Here is a 14,634-nt window from a genome sequence, read left to right on the forward strand (position 1 = left end):
CCACATTGGATCCCTTTGAGAAACCAAACAGTTCTAGTTCTCAAAGATGTAAAAGTTGAGGCCTGAAGAGTCTTGGCAAACTCAAACGAATGGCGGACGGGAGGTAGGTGGCACTTACAAGGCATAAGGAGACAGTGCTGTAAGACAGATATAAAGTGCGGGTGTGCATCTGTGTGGTTCATCTTCTTCTTTATGAGCTCAAACACTTGCGTGGCACTTTTTGTGTCAATGTGCACCTGCAACAACAAAAAACAAACGCTGATATTAGAACTAGTAGACAGAGAAACGACTATTACAAACTCCATGTACTGTATAGGTAAATACCAATGTTACTCACAGTGTCAAAGCGTTTTGCCAAAGATAGTTCATCCTCGTTTCTCAGCATCTCAAAGAAGTCCAAATGCCTGGAAGACAACATCTCATGGTCAGACACAATCTACTGCAGTTGGGTATGACAGTGTGGTCTAGATCTTAAATGTACTATACCAATCACGCAGTTTATGACTTCACTCACCTGTCTAACGTTGAGTTGTCGTGAGACCTCAGTTTATCGATGATTGGCTGGATGCCCAACATAAGGAACTCGTATCGCAAGTGAATTCTGAACTCAAAGCTCGACTGTGGAGTACAATACACATAGCAGTTAAGACTCTCTGAAGACAACCAACAGGACCATAAGAGGGCAAAGACTTTGAGGAAGAGGAGTACTCACCTCCCCTGCTCCCTGACTAAGCACTGCATTGATGAAGGACATGATGGCTGTTTTCAGGTTGACCTCGTCCCTGTAGCGCCCCGTACTCCTGTCCAGGTCATTCAGCAGAGTCTAAGACAGGAGAAACGAGGAGAAACAAGGAGTAAGCATCAGTAATATGATCTTAAGGAAAAAATTGCTGTGGTCGTAAACACGAATTAGATAAACATCTGAAAGTTATACATGTTAAGTGAATAAGACCATGCAATATCTCTGGCACAGCCTTAACACACGGTTAAGGAAAACCTTGGGCTAACACATTAGTGTGAAAAGCCCAATTGAACACTTCGCTACAGTGGTGTCTATGAGGCTACGGTGTCTGTCTTCCCACCTGGAAGCGAGTCCTCTCGCAAGCGAACTTCTGATAGTGCAGCATTGCCTCCAGGATCTTCCTGTGCCCTCCTGGCACCAGACACACAGCGCCCATGATCTCCAGCACCGCCACTTTGGTCTTGACGTTCTCAGTTGCCAGGCTCTGGGCAATGATGTTGATGCTCTCTGTGTGGGAGAGCACATGGGAGCGCCCCTGGGAGTTGTTCATCAGGGCCTTGATGCAGCCAATCAGGGACGTGTGGATCTGGGACTCGGTGGTCTCGTAGTCCATGCTCTTCAGGAAGTTCAGGATGCAGGTCAGACCGTCCAGGTCGATGAACCGCGTCACAAACCTTTAAAGGATGAGGATTGAGGGTAAAGGTCGGGGAGAGAGACAGGTTGCATCTGAAATTGCACCCTATTCCCCCTATTTTTGACCAGAGCCCTTAGACCAGAGCCCTTTGAGACTCCCGAGTGGCACAGCGGTATAAGGCACTACATCTCAGTGCAAGAGGTGTCACTGCAGTCTCTGGTTCGTATCCAGAATGCATCACATCCAGCCGTGATTGGGAGTCCCAATGGGCGGCTCACAATTGGCCCAGCGTTGTCTGGGTTTGCCCGAGGTAGGCTGTCATTGTAAATAAGAATTTGTTCTTAACTGACTTGCCTAGTTAAATAAAGGTTATATAAAAAAATATATAAATAAAATGTAAAATAGTGTGGTGACCATGTGTTCTATGAAAATTGACTAAATTATATTTATAGACAGTTTGATCCCTTTGTTGCCCTCCACAGTAACTTAACTTTGTCTAACAAAACTAAGAGTTTGCACACGTGTGTTTGCATGTGTTTTCGGTGTGCATATGTGTTCAATGTAAGCAACTGGAATTGCAGTTGTCATTCCATGAAAACAAGAACAGAGGACAAATAAACATCCTCAGCCAGCAGCCAAGCGCCATTTAGCACAGTAAAACAGGCATGGAGGAAAACAGAGAGAGCTCATTGGTGATAAACTACCATGACCCCTGGGAGGGGTTAGAGGTGAGAAGGAGACCTAACCTCTGGAGGACCTTAAGGGGAAGACATTTTACCTCACGTGTGTGTGCTTGCATACGTGCACGTGTGTCTGTGCGTGTGTCAGACTAGTCTACGCGGTGTGGTCTATAGAGCTGTAATATCATATTAATGCAGTGGTGTTTGGACTGGAACTGAGTCTGAATGGCTCTCAACACAAAGCCTAGTCTGGTGATTAATCATATTAGGTCACTCTAATGATGATGAATGGACTCGGAGACTGAATTAACAGTGAATTAACTCAACCTACTTTGTGAAAATAGCAGACTCACTAAATCACTCTGCCAAAATATGTTATGACTTATGCTCGAAATAGAATATGAGTTTATCATAACTAATATCTCATAAAAGAAAAGGAAACTCGATCTCATGTGATCTAAGGCTATCCAATTCTTCAATTTCAGCCTTCGCTTTCACAAACACATACATAGCACACATCATAATTGAATGCATGCATACGAGAACAAGTAAGCATTAAAAGGAGCATGAGTGTGTGAGTGTCACTGGTTTACCTCATGGGTTGTGTCCTTAGAGCTGTCTTTAAACTCTCTATTGTCTTGTTCCTCTCTTCCTCATCCTCCATTTCCAAAGCAATAAGGGTCTTCCTCTGGTGATGACAAGACGACTCAATGACAATGTGCTCACTAAAACTCAAAATGGTGTCCTTCAAGGCTCTGTTTTAGGACCGTTATGGTTCTCTGTTTTTTCCAGGCCATAAGAACTGATTCACAGTGCTGGGAAGGAACCTGCTCAGTAAGCTACTATCCCTAGCTGTAGACCACCAGCAGGCAGCTCTTATCCTATTATCCCAGCAGACCACCAGCAGCTCCTTCACTGATACATGACTGGAGGTCATTTCCTTTACTTGGCCTGGAGCAGGCTACACCCTGTGGTAACAGTTAGAAGTTAGGGATCCAACCAGAATCTCACACCTGCCAGCCCTAGTGCTACTGTAACTTCACTGCCCTGTGAAAACATCCTAAATGAGCCTATAGGGATCCCCCCAGGACTACCACCTCCAAACCAGAGGAAGCATGTGGAGATTTAACACACAACTCCGGGTGTGAGATTCCATTAAGGGACCATAGATTAACGTCATCAGCTTGTCAAATAGTGCATGTTCAGATGGACAAGCCTTTTCAGCGCATATATTTTTAAAATATATGTTCTCAATAACTTACCAGGTTAAATAAAAGGTCACTATTATACTGCCTATTTGCCTAATATAAACTGTGAGGGTTTCACAGTTATTTACATATGTGAGAAATATGTAGCATTATAAGAGACACACACACACAGAGCCCCCCACCCCCACCCTCCAGGCAAAACTATAAAACAAATTGATATTACCCCCCTTAATTTACTCAAATTTTCCACAGATTTAGCATCAGACCATAAGCTTTTACAAGGAGAGATACCCATAAAATAGAGGGTCTACTCTATAAAGTGGCTAGTGCAACACCAAAATCACATGGCTCTCTCTACACTACAGCATGGTTGGTTATTGTGTGTTATTGTTTTGCATCTGCAATGTTAGCTATATTTGCCAAGTACAGGTTGAGTATTTGATGAGGGGAGAAGGATACTTACAGCAGCCATGGAATTCAACTGGTCGATATAGAACTCTGGCCAGCTAGTCGCACCCTTGCTCTCTTCTCCCTCCTGAAACAGAAAACAAACAGACAAAGGGTTACATAAAACACACACACACACATTCCTTCCACACCACATAAACTTTTAATATATTTCCCTTGACCATCATATCATTATCCAGACAAAACCCAAACCCTGTGTTGAAAAGTACAGTGCATAGCCTGAGAACAGAGAATACCTCCAAGGCCTTATGACCCCTATATAACCTGACCCACTAGCGTGTAATTGCAGCTCAACTCCTTCCAGTGACAGTGGAGTGTGTGAGCTGGACTGCCCTCATTAATTTCCAGCCTAGTCTCCCTTTGGGATCATAACAACCACACCAGATATGTACTCTCTGGTTCTCACCTGGCTCTCAGTCTCACAGAATGTATAAGGTTGCTGTGCAGCCTAATCTCATGGATTCTTATAAATCCCTTGTGTATCGCAGGCTCAAGTCGTCCATTTTGTCTTAGGTTTTGGCTGAGCATGAACAGTCTAGAGTAATGTCCAGTACATGCCTTTTCCCTCCTTAGTTATGGGTTCTCAACAGATGGTAGTATTTGTATTGTATAAAAAGGTTAATGATCTGAAATAATGCCATCGTACATTTACTGCAATTGGGTAATTTTCTATGTTTAGGCTATAATCTGCTACTGCTCCTCTTTAAATCACAGCATACGTTTGGCCAACACTGACCAGGATCAAGCCCAGCCTTCAATGCACAAGTTCTTTCAAATATTCTTCCACAATCATTTCAAAAGAGAAATGATTCTATTCTTCATTCTTTCGTCCTGTTCAGTGTCCCAGTTCCGTATACTGTCCAGTCCCCTGGCACCTCATAATTGAAGCCTTTGAGTCCCCACAGGAGTGGTTAGGTAAGCAGATTTAATGGGCTACTGGGTGAGCTGCCCACCCACACTTCCCAAAGCTTCCCAGACTAAAAAACCAAACACTAACACCAGCACACCAAAGACTGGGCTAGTGAAATGAGTGTGTGGCTTTTCTCACAGGCTTAGTAATGGTCAACACAATATCCCATTAAAGGGGTCTATAAATCTGTGAAAACAAAGGAGCTGGAGCACTCCCTCTCTCTCCCTGATGAGGTGTTAGTTACCCAGATTCCCATCCATCCTCACCACATGAGCAATGAGATAAGGATGAAACCAGATTATATTTCAGAGGTGGCTATATTTCAGACAGCAGAATTTATTAAAATAGTTGGGTTTAGTAGATCTTTATAAAAAAGTATACTTCAGTTTGGTTGGTGCCTAGCCGTACTCAACCAGCCAAACAGAATGAGTGCGCTCGCATACTCCCGTAAAAGACCTTCGCTTGAAAAACAAGAAAAAAGCAGAAATAGTACCGTTTGTCCATTTTGAGATGCCATAGCCAGTATACACTTCCTCAAAACAGTCAGTATTAATCCAAGATAACTCAAGAAATCTGTCATTCATTTTGATGTTTTTGCCGATGAGATCTTAGTGGTGCAATTTTACATCTAAGATGTTTGGTGCAGTACTTCTCAAAGAAAAAATGTGCATGAAAACTTTATTGAAGAATCCCTACTGTTGTCTAATCACAGATTAAGGTACGTAGACTTTGGCTCAGAATTTGGGCTTGCTTTCAGAAAAAAATGTGTGCCTGAACAGCTGAAAAAACCCTCACCGAAGTCAAAAACATCACAAAATGGTGTCATAATATATGCACAAATTCTTCTGAAATGTTACGGCTGGGAAGCATGTGGACGACTTAAGGAGTGGGTCAGCAGGAATGAGGACAGTAGTAGTGACCACTTGTGAAATGTAGCACTGTGCTGCTATATCTCCCAGTACTTACTGGAAGACTGGTAAGCTTGGAGCTCGCTTTGTAGGTCAGTAAGACATCACTGCGAACACAGCGCACTTGCTACCCCACATTGACCACCTTGGCAGGTATCATGGCTGGAAGGTTCCGGCCAACTGACGATGAGATCTACCCTGGAATCCCAACTGAATATTGCTTAATTTCACTATTGTGTCACTTGTCTGATCAACAATAGTGAAAAACAGAGCCGTGTTCAATTTGGATCCCAGAAGGTGAGATCCACGCAGTTAATGAGACAAGACGTTGACCCCGGTAATGGAACAATGAGGGAGCGTAAGCTGGACAGGAAATGGAATGTAAAAAACAGGAAGTGTATAAGGGCTACCTGGGCTCAGAGGGCCCTGCACCTGCTATTGGCTACTGGCCATGCCACTCAGCGCCCGCCATTGAGAAGAAAGCTGCCTACTGATCAACAGACAGCAGCTGCATTGGTGTTTCTATGGCAGCACTCTCTCGCTCTCTTAACAAGGTCTTACAGTGCAGGACATGCCAGACAACAGAAACCAACCACTTACTGTTACAGAGCTGTTACAGAACAGGGGGAACTCACATTCAGTCAAACACTCTCCTTTATGAAGTCAATTCCATGTAACGCCTCTCTAGATAAAACCCTCTAGTTTACAGTGCCTTCATAAAGTATTCACACCTTTACTTTTTCCAAATGTAGTTGTGTTACAGCCTGAATTTAAAATGGATTAAACAGAGATATTGTGTCACTGGCCTACACAAAATCCCATGATGTCAAAGTGGAATTTCTTACAAATAAAAAATCAATGAAAAGCTGTCAAAAAGTGTTAAATACGTTCGTTATGGCAAGCCTAAATAAGTTCAGGAGTAAAAATGTGCTTAACAAGTCACATAATAAGTTGAATGGACTACCTCGTCTCTGTACCCCACACATACAGATCAAATTGTAAGGTCCCTCGATCGAGCAGTGAATTTCAAAACACAGATTTAACCACAAAGACCAGGGAGGTTTCCCAATGCCTCGTAAAGAAGGGCACCTATTGGTAGATGGGTAAAAAGAAAAGAAGCAGACACTGAATATCCCCTTGACCATTATTAAATTACACTGGATGGGGCATCAATACACCCAGTCACTACAAAATACAGGCCTCCTTACTAACCCAGTTTCCGGAGAAAAAGGAAACTGCTCAGGGATTTATTCATGAGGCCAATGTTGATTTTAAAACAGTTAGATATTTCTGTATTTCATTTTCAGCACATTTGCCATTTCTAAAAACATGTTTTTACTTTGTTATTACTGGGTATAGATTGGATTAAATTGTTTTTTTTTCTCACCATTTTAAATTCAGGCTGGACCTCTGTGTGTACTTTAATCTGGCAAGATAGGGCAGGATTCTGTATTCACATATTTATCAGCTAGTCGGCCAGGACAGATGAGAGCGTCCTTCCAGGAAATGTATCCAATCCATTAATGAGGAACAGCACAACTCCAACGTTAGGGTTAATTTTCTATTAGAGGGCTGGAACACTAGGAGAGGGCTTTGATGTGTTGACTCAACGGAATTGGGGCAAGGAGGTGGGGATTGGAAGGGGAAGAGAGGGGGGGCTTGTGTTGAGTCTCTCCCGCTCTCTCTCTCATTTGTTTCAATTGAAAATATTTCCCACACACTAGCAGCGCTCAGCAGACATTCCCTCTGGATACTGTAGCTAACATACACAGAGAGCAAGAGAGATGCACACACACACACACACACACACACACACACACACACACACACACACACACACACACACACACACACACACACACACACACACACACACACACACACAATACAAACAGAATCAAAACACATGGTTACATTAATACTAACTACTAGTCAAGTGGCCTTAAACTTACCTTCTTTTTGCTACAGTACATCTGCCATTTCTTCTCAGCTGGCAGCGCAAACATGACTTCCCGGTGTTTCCCTGACAGGTCCAGCTCATCCTGCAAGGTGAAAGAGGAACATTGTACTGAGTTAGAGGGTTATTAGGCATCTCTGTGCCTGACACTGTCACGAACCTGTTGTAAGAGGGACTATTAAATATTTCTTGATCGATGTGAAACCTGTATTACGATCATTTTAAGCTGATAGTGTTTTTGAATGATCTTGGCATTGTGATTTCTCAAAATATATATATTTTTTTTAGCTTTCTGACTTAAAACTGGTTTTGTGAGTAAGATGGGAAGTAGATTGATCAATTATACAATAATAGTGAAGACATCAAAACTATGGAATAACACATGTAATCATGTAGTAACCAAAAGAAGTGTTAAACAAATCAAAATATATTTTAGATTATTCAAAGTAGCCACCCTTTGCCTTGATGACAGCTTTGCACACTCTTGACATTCTCTCAACCAGCTTCATCTTGAAGGGGTTCCCACATATGCTGAGCACATGTTGGCTGCTTTTTTTTAACTCTGCGGTCCAACTCAACCCAAACCATCTCAGTTAGGTTGAGGTCGGGGGATTGTGGAGGCCAGGTCATCTGATGCAGCACGCCATCACTCTCCTTCTTAGTCAAATAGCCCTTACACAGCCATGCTGGTTGAGAGTGCCTTGAATTCTAAACAAATCACAGTGTCACCAGCAAAGCACCCCCACACCATCCCACCACCTCCTCCATGCTTAACGGTGGGAAATACAAAATGCGGAGATCATCAGCTCACCTACTCTGCGTCTCACAAAGACAGGGCGGTTGGAACCAAAAATCTCAAATATGGACGGTACTGATGCAATCCGCCTGGTGTCGAAAACGCCATCTTCTCCCAGGAGGAGTTTGCCAACGGTACCTGCCAATATCCTTTGGTCAGGTCAAGGGTGCTGATGTACCGGTCCTTTCCCCAATCGGTCGATGAGCTCATCCACCCTCCGCATAGGGTAGGCATCGAACAAGCTTATGTCGTTCACACCGCGGAAATCATTACAGAAGCGCAGGCTACCGTCCGGTTTGGGCACCAACACAATGGGGCTGCACCATGCACTGTGATACTTTTCAACGACCCCCATCCTCAGCATAGTCTCCACTTCCTGTTTCATGGCCTTCCTTCGGGCCTCCAGAATCCGATATGGCCTCTTTCGTACCGTTTCCCCGGGCCGGGTATGCATGTGGTGTTCAATGAGGGTCATGCGGCCGGGCTTCTTAGAGAACACCGCCATGTTCCGATCGACGAGCTCCCTGAGCTCATGCCTCTGGGCTGGCTCGAGGTCCTCATTGGTACCGTTGGCATTCGGTGCCCCGACCATAACACGGCCAAGGCTGTCCTCTCGTGCCATTTCTTCAACTGGTTCACCTGCTGAGGTTTCCATAATTGACAGGTCCCAGCTTCTTATTCACCTCGTAGGGCCCGTGCCATATTGCCAGGAACTTACTTTCGGCTGTGGGGATTAAGACCAACACCCTGTGTCCCACCTGTAATTCTCAGGGCTGTGCTCCCCGATTGTAGAACTGGGCGTGGGCGCGTTGGGCCTTCTCCATATGTTCCCTCACGACTGGCCATATGGCTGTCATCCGCTCCCTCATCGTCTCAACGTGCTCTACCACGCTGTGTAAGGGGATCGGTTGGGCTTCCCACACCTTCTTGGTGAGGTCCAGTAGGCCGCGTGGCCTCCTCCCATAGAGGAGTTCGAAAGGGGAAAACCCCATGGAGGACTGGGGTACTTCTCAGATTGAGAACATTTAGGTGGGGTAGTAGCTGGTCCCAGGAGAGGAGAGCACACAAATCTTTCATTAGGTGGGACATAAACTCAGTACCTTGGTCTGTCAGGATCTCATTCAGGATGCCCACCCGGTTAAAGAGGTGGAACAGCTCCAGGGCGATTTCCTTGGACACCGCCGCCCGTAGGGGAATGGCCTCGGGATACCGGTTGGCATAGTCTACGATTACCAGGATGTCCTGGTGTCCTCGTGCTGTTTTTACCAGGGGTCCCACTATGTCCATGGCGATGCATTCAAAGGGCATCCCGATTATGAGTAGGGGGACCAGTGTGTTTCGGAAGTGTGATTTGCGGCAGTCATTTGACACTCCGGGCAGCTGTGACAGTAGTTTTCCACGGCCCTCCTCATCCCGGCTCCAGTGGAACCGGGCGGCGATCCATTCCCGGGTCTTCTCCATTCCCAGGTGCGCCCCAAACAGGTGGGTGTGGGCCAGCTGAAGAACAGTTCCCATGTACCGTCGGGGCAGCAACAATACCTCTCGAGGTTCCCCCTGTTGGCGTGACACCTGATACAAAAGGTTATTCTTGATTTGGAAATGGGGGTATTGCCAGTCACTCACCCCCAGAAGTAGCTGTCCATCCACCGCTATCACTTGGGCTAAGGGCGGATTTCAAGTTAGGGTCCTCCCACTGGGCCGTCGCAAATTGTCCCCTCAGTTGGCCCCCAGGGGGTGTCTCGACTGGCCCCTCGAAATTGAGGAAGGGGAGGCTGGGCTCTTCCTCACGTGGTTCCCCAGCTGGGGGTCAAGTTCCAGCACCCCCTCCGACTCCGGACCCGTAGATGCAGGTTGGTCAACCATTTGCTTCAGGCCGCGAACAGTGGACAATCTCGTCCCACTAGGAGAGGTACCAGCAACTCTGGTACTACACCCACCATCATCTGGCAGTTCCCTTGTGGCGTCACGATGTTGGCCCATACGGTTGGATACCGCTTTGTGTCCCCGTGAACACAGCAAATGGACATCTCCCTACTCCGTTCGGTCTCCTGGTTCAGCAGGCTCGTGGTTACGAGTGTAACCATACTTCCGGAGTCTAATACAGCTTCTGTGTTGTGTCCGTCAACCTTCACTGGGACCATGGGTGCACTTGATTCGTGGTGTGCCCAACAGGAGGTGACGTAGTTCACTGTGTGACTCACCTCGCTTCCAGGACTTGCAGATGGCATGGACTCCTCTCAACCCAGGACATTCAAGGCCACGTGCCCCCAGGTGCCACACTCAAAACACTTTTGGTCTCCATCTACCTGGGGTCATCGGTGGCGGGTCGGCCCTACCCCAGCCGTCTCTACAAGGGTTTGCGGTCCTTTGGCCCTGTCTTGGCCCTGCCGACTGGCGGTTCTGGGTACCCAGCAGTGGGGCTGTCCTTCCGACTCCTTGAACTGGTCACCGACTCTGCCCGGCTACCACTCAGCAGGGCCTGAGTGTTCTGATGAGTCTCCACTGCTTCCAGGAGGCCCTCCAAGGTCTGGGGCGCGCATAGACTCGCTGCCCTCTTCATGTCGTGGGGTAGTGCCCGTAGGAAGTGAGGACCACTTTGTCTAGGATGGAGTGGGTGGGTACGAGCCATCCCCTGGTGATGCGTAGTAGGTCGCTCATCTGGGCTCGGGAGGGATGTGTCGGCTACGAACCTCCAGCTGTGGAATAGTTGAGCCCGATGGGCCAGGCTGTGAGTATCTCCAAGTTTGAGTCTGTCGTAGTTAGCTGCCTGTTCATCGTTCAGGTCCCAATACGCCTTTTTGGTGTTCCCAGAGAGGAACGGGGCGAGCAGACTGGCCCACTTCTGCCTAGGCCATCCTTCTCGTAGCGCTGTCCGTTCAAACGTAAAGAGGTTGGTTTCGATGTCGTCATCTTCTGTTAGCTTGAATAAAAACTGGTTTGGATGTGATTCAGTAGACACTCCTCCTTGTAGCTTCCTGATTTCCTCAATGAGGTGGAGGTTTTATAGCCACTGTTCCTCCCGCGTTCGTTCCTGAACCGCCTGCTGGGCTTGTTGGGCCCAGATGAACTGAGCTATCAACTCGTCCATGCGGATGCTACGTAACAGTCAACCCTGATCTGACCACGTTGTCAGATCACCCGCAGGGGGTTGGGTCAAAACGTTTACACAGATCAGACACAGACAGAGCAGGATTAGCTCAGTTTCAAAAGGTGTTTATTAAAATAATCGTCCAAAAGAAAAGGTCTCCCCCAAGATACCCTCTCCGGGATACCGTCTTCTGGGCTCCTGGTCTAGCTGTAGGCTGTGGGGATCAAAACTGAACTCCCTCCTGTTACATCTGGTACCGTTCACAACTATAGGGGAGTCCTTCTCTCCCCAGGTCTCTCCCTTGTGTGCTGCCCTTCTGGCAGCTTTATGGGACTTGTACAGCCGGTGAGCAATCAGCCTTTGATTATGCACCAATCCCCAACCAGCCCCAATTAGTCCTGGCTGGAGAGCCCGTCGAGACCTGGCGCATCCAGCAGATTGATCCATCGCCTCGTGATGTATACTCAAGTCTGTCACCAGGCCTCAACGAGTCTCCCCCTGGTGGCTGACCTTCTGTACGCCACTATACATTTTAGAATACACAAAAAGCGCTTTTCTCTCAAATTTTGTGTACTTTTTTTATATCCCTGTTAGTGAGCATTTGTCCATTGCAAAGAAAATCCATCCACTTGACAGGGGAGGAATAGCTGATTACACCGCATGATCATTACACATGTGCAACTTGTGCTGGGGACAATAAAAGGCCACTCAAAAATGTGCAGTTTTGTCACACAATGCCATAGACATCTCAAGTTGAGGGAGCGTGCAATTGGCAAACTGACTGAAGGAATATCCACCAGAGCTGTTGCCCGAGAATTACATTTTCATTTCTCTACCATAAGCCGCCTACAATATAATTTTAGAGAATTTGTCAGTACGTCAAACCGGCCTTACAATCGCAGAACACGTGTAACCATGCAAGCCCATGACCGCCACATCCGGCTTATTCACTTATGGGGTCGTCTGAGACCAGCCACCCAGACAGCTGATGAAACTGAGGATTTTTTCTGTCTGTAATAAAAACCCTTTGTGGGGAAAAACTCATTCTGATTGGCTGGGTCTGGCTCCCCTGTTGGTGGGGCTGCCACCCACGCCCTAATTAGGCTCATAGATTAGGGCGCAACTCAATACTAGGAAGATGTTCCAAATGTTTAGTATACTCCGTGTGTGCACACACACAACCGTTCAAAAGTTACAGGTCACTTAGAAATGTCCTTGTTTTTGAAAGAAAAGTATATTTTTTGTCCATACTACTCCCTCCACAGAACAGTGCAAACTGGCTATAACCAGAATAGAGAGAGGAGTGAGAGGCCCCAGTGCACAACTGAGCAAGAGGACAAGTACATTAGAGTGTCTAGTTTGGAATAGCCGTCATTTCTCAGAACAAAAATAGACTGTCAATTTTCAGAAGAAAGTTCTTTGTTTCTGGCCATTTTGAGCCTGTAATCGAACCACAAATGCTGATGCTCCAGATACTCAACTAGTCTAAAGAAGGCCAGATTTATTGATTCTTTAAATCAGAAAAACAGTTTTCAGCTGTGCTAACATAACTCTTTTGCAATTTTCTAATGATCAATTTGCCTTTTAAAATGATCGAATTTGATTAGCTAACACAACGTGGCATTGGAACACAGGAGTGATAGTTGTTAATAATGGGCCTCTGTACGCCTATGTAGATATTTCATTACAAATCTGTCGTTTCCAGCTACAATACTCATTTACAACATTAACAATGTCTACACTATAATTCTGATCGATTTTACGTTATTTTAAAATGGACAAAAAATGTATTTTTCTTTCAAAAACAAGGACAATTCCCCAAACTTTTGAACTTTAGTGTGTACACACACAGCAAAAAAAAGAAACATCCCTTTTTCAGGAGACTGTCTTTCAAAGATAACTCGTAAAAATTCAAATAAACGTCACAGATCTTCATTGTAAAGGCTTTAAACACTGTTTCCCATGCTTGTTCAATGAACCATAAACAATTAATGAACATGCACCTGTGGAACGGTCGTTAAGACACTAACAGCTTACAGACGGTAGGCAATTAAGGTCACAAACTTAGGACACTAAAGAGGCCTTTCTACGGACTCTGAAAAACAGCAAAAGAAAGATGCCCAGGGTCCCTGCTCATCTGCGTGAACGTGCCTTAGGCATGCTGTAAGGAGGTTTGAGGACTGCAGATATGTCAAGGGCAATAAATTGCAATGTCTGTACTGTGAGACACCTAAGACAGCGCTACAGGGAGACAGGACGGACAGCTGATCATCCTCGCAGTGGCAGACCACGTGTAACAACACCTGCACAGGATCGGAATATCACACCTGTGGGACAGGTACAGGATGGTAACAACAACTGCCCGAGTTACACCAGGAAAGCACAATCCCTCCATCAGTGCTCAGACTGTCCGCAATAGGCTGAGAGAGGCTGGACTGAGGGCTTGTAGGCCTGTTGTAAGGCAGATCCTCATTACCGGCAACAATTTCACCTATGAGCACAAACCCAACGTCGCTGGACCAGACAGGAATGGCAAAAAGTGCTAATCACTGACGAGTCGCGGGTTTGTCTGACATGGGGTGATGGTCGGATTTGCATTTATCGTCGAAGGAATGAGAGTTACACAGAGGCCTGTACTATGGAGCGGGATCAATTTGGAGGTGGCGGGTCCGTCATGGTCTGGGGCGGTGTGTCACAGCATCATCGGACTGAGCTTGTTGTCCTTGCAGGCAATCGCAACGCTGTGCATTACAGGGAAGACATCCTCCTCCCTCATGTGGTACCCTTCCTGCAGGCTCATCCTGACATGACCCTCCAGCATGACAATGCCGCTCGTTCTGTGTGTGATTTCCTGCAAGACAGGAATGTCAGTGTTCTGCCATGGCCAGCAAAAAGCCCGGATCTCAATCCCATTAAGCACGTCTGGGACCTGTTGGAACGGAGGGTGAGGGTTAGGGCCATTCCCCCAAGAAATAAACGGGAACTTGCAGGTGCCTTGGTGGAAGAGTAGGGTAACATCTCACATCAAGAACTGGCAAATCCGGTGCAGTCCACGAGGAGGAGATGCACTGGAGTACTTAATGCAGCCGGTGGCTGCATTTGTTCAGGGTCACATTATTCCATTTATTTTAGTCACATGTGTGGAACTTGTTCAGTTCATGTATCAGTTGTTGAATCTTATGTTCATACAAATATTTACACGTGAGGTTTGCTGACAATAAACGCAGTTGACAGTGAGGACGT

General features: G+C 46.2%; 1 protein-coding gene across 5 annotated transcripts in view; it reads right to left on the reverse strand.

Annotated features, from left to right (window-relative positions):
- LOC118362702 (disheveled-associated activator of morphogenesis 1-like) overlaps window positions 1–14,634 on the reverse strand; it is an 81,220-nt gene that overhangs the window by 19,011 nt on the left and 47,575 nt on the right. For all 5 annotated transcript variants that reach the window (XM_035743261.2, XM_035743257.2, XM_035743259.2 and 2 more), the window contains exons 3-10: window positions 7,503–7,592; window positions 3,728–3,799; window positions 2,650–2,744; window positions 1,083–1,416; window positions 713–823; window positions 515–618; window positions 338–404; window positions 119–236 (exon numbers count right to left, since the gene is read on the reverse strand). In XM_035743261.2, the coding sequence (XP_035599154.2) occupies window positions 119–236; window positions 338–404; window positions 515–618; window positions 713–823; window positions 1,083–1,416; window positions 2,650–2,744; window positions 3,728–3,799; window positions 7,503–7,592 (991 nt within the window). The remainder of the gene's footprint in view (window positions 1–118; window positions 237–337; window positions 405–514; window positions 619–712; window positions 824–1,082; window positions 1,417–2,649; window positions 2,745–3,727; window positions 3,800–7,502; window positions 7,593–14,634) is intronic.

This window comes from Oncorhynchus keta, chromosome 29, assembly GCF_023373465.1.
Source record: "Oncorhynchus keta strain PuntledgeMale-10-30-2019 chromosome 29, Oket_V2, whole genome shotgun sequence".
NCBI lineage: Eukaryota > Metazoa > Chordata > Actinopteri > Salmoniformes > Salmonidae > Oncorhynchus > Oncorhynchus keta.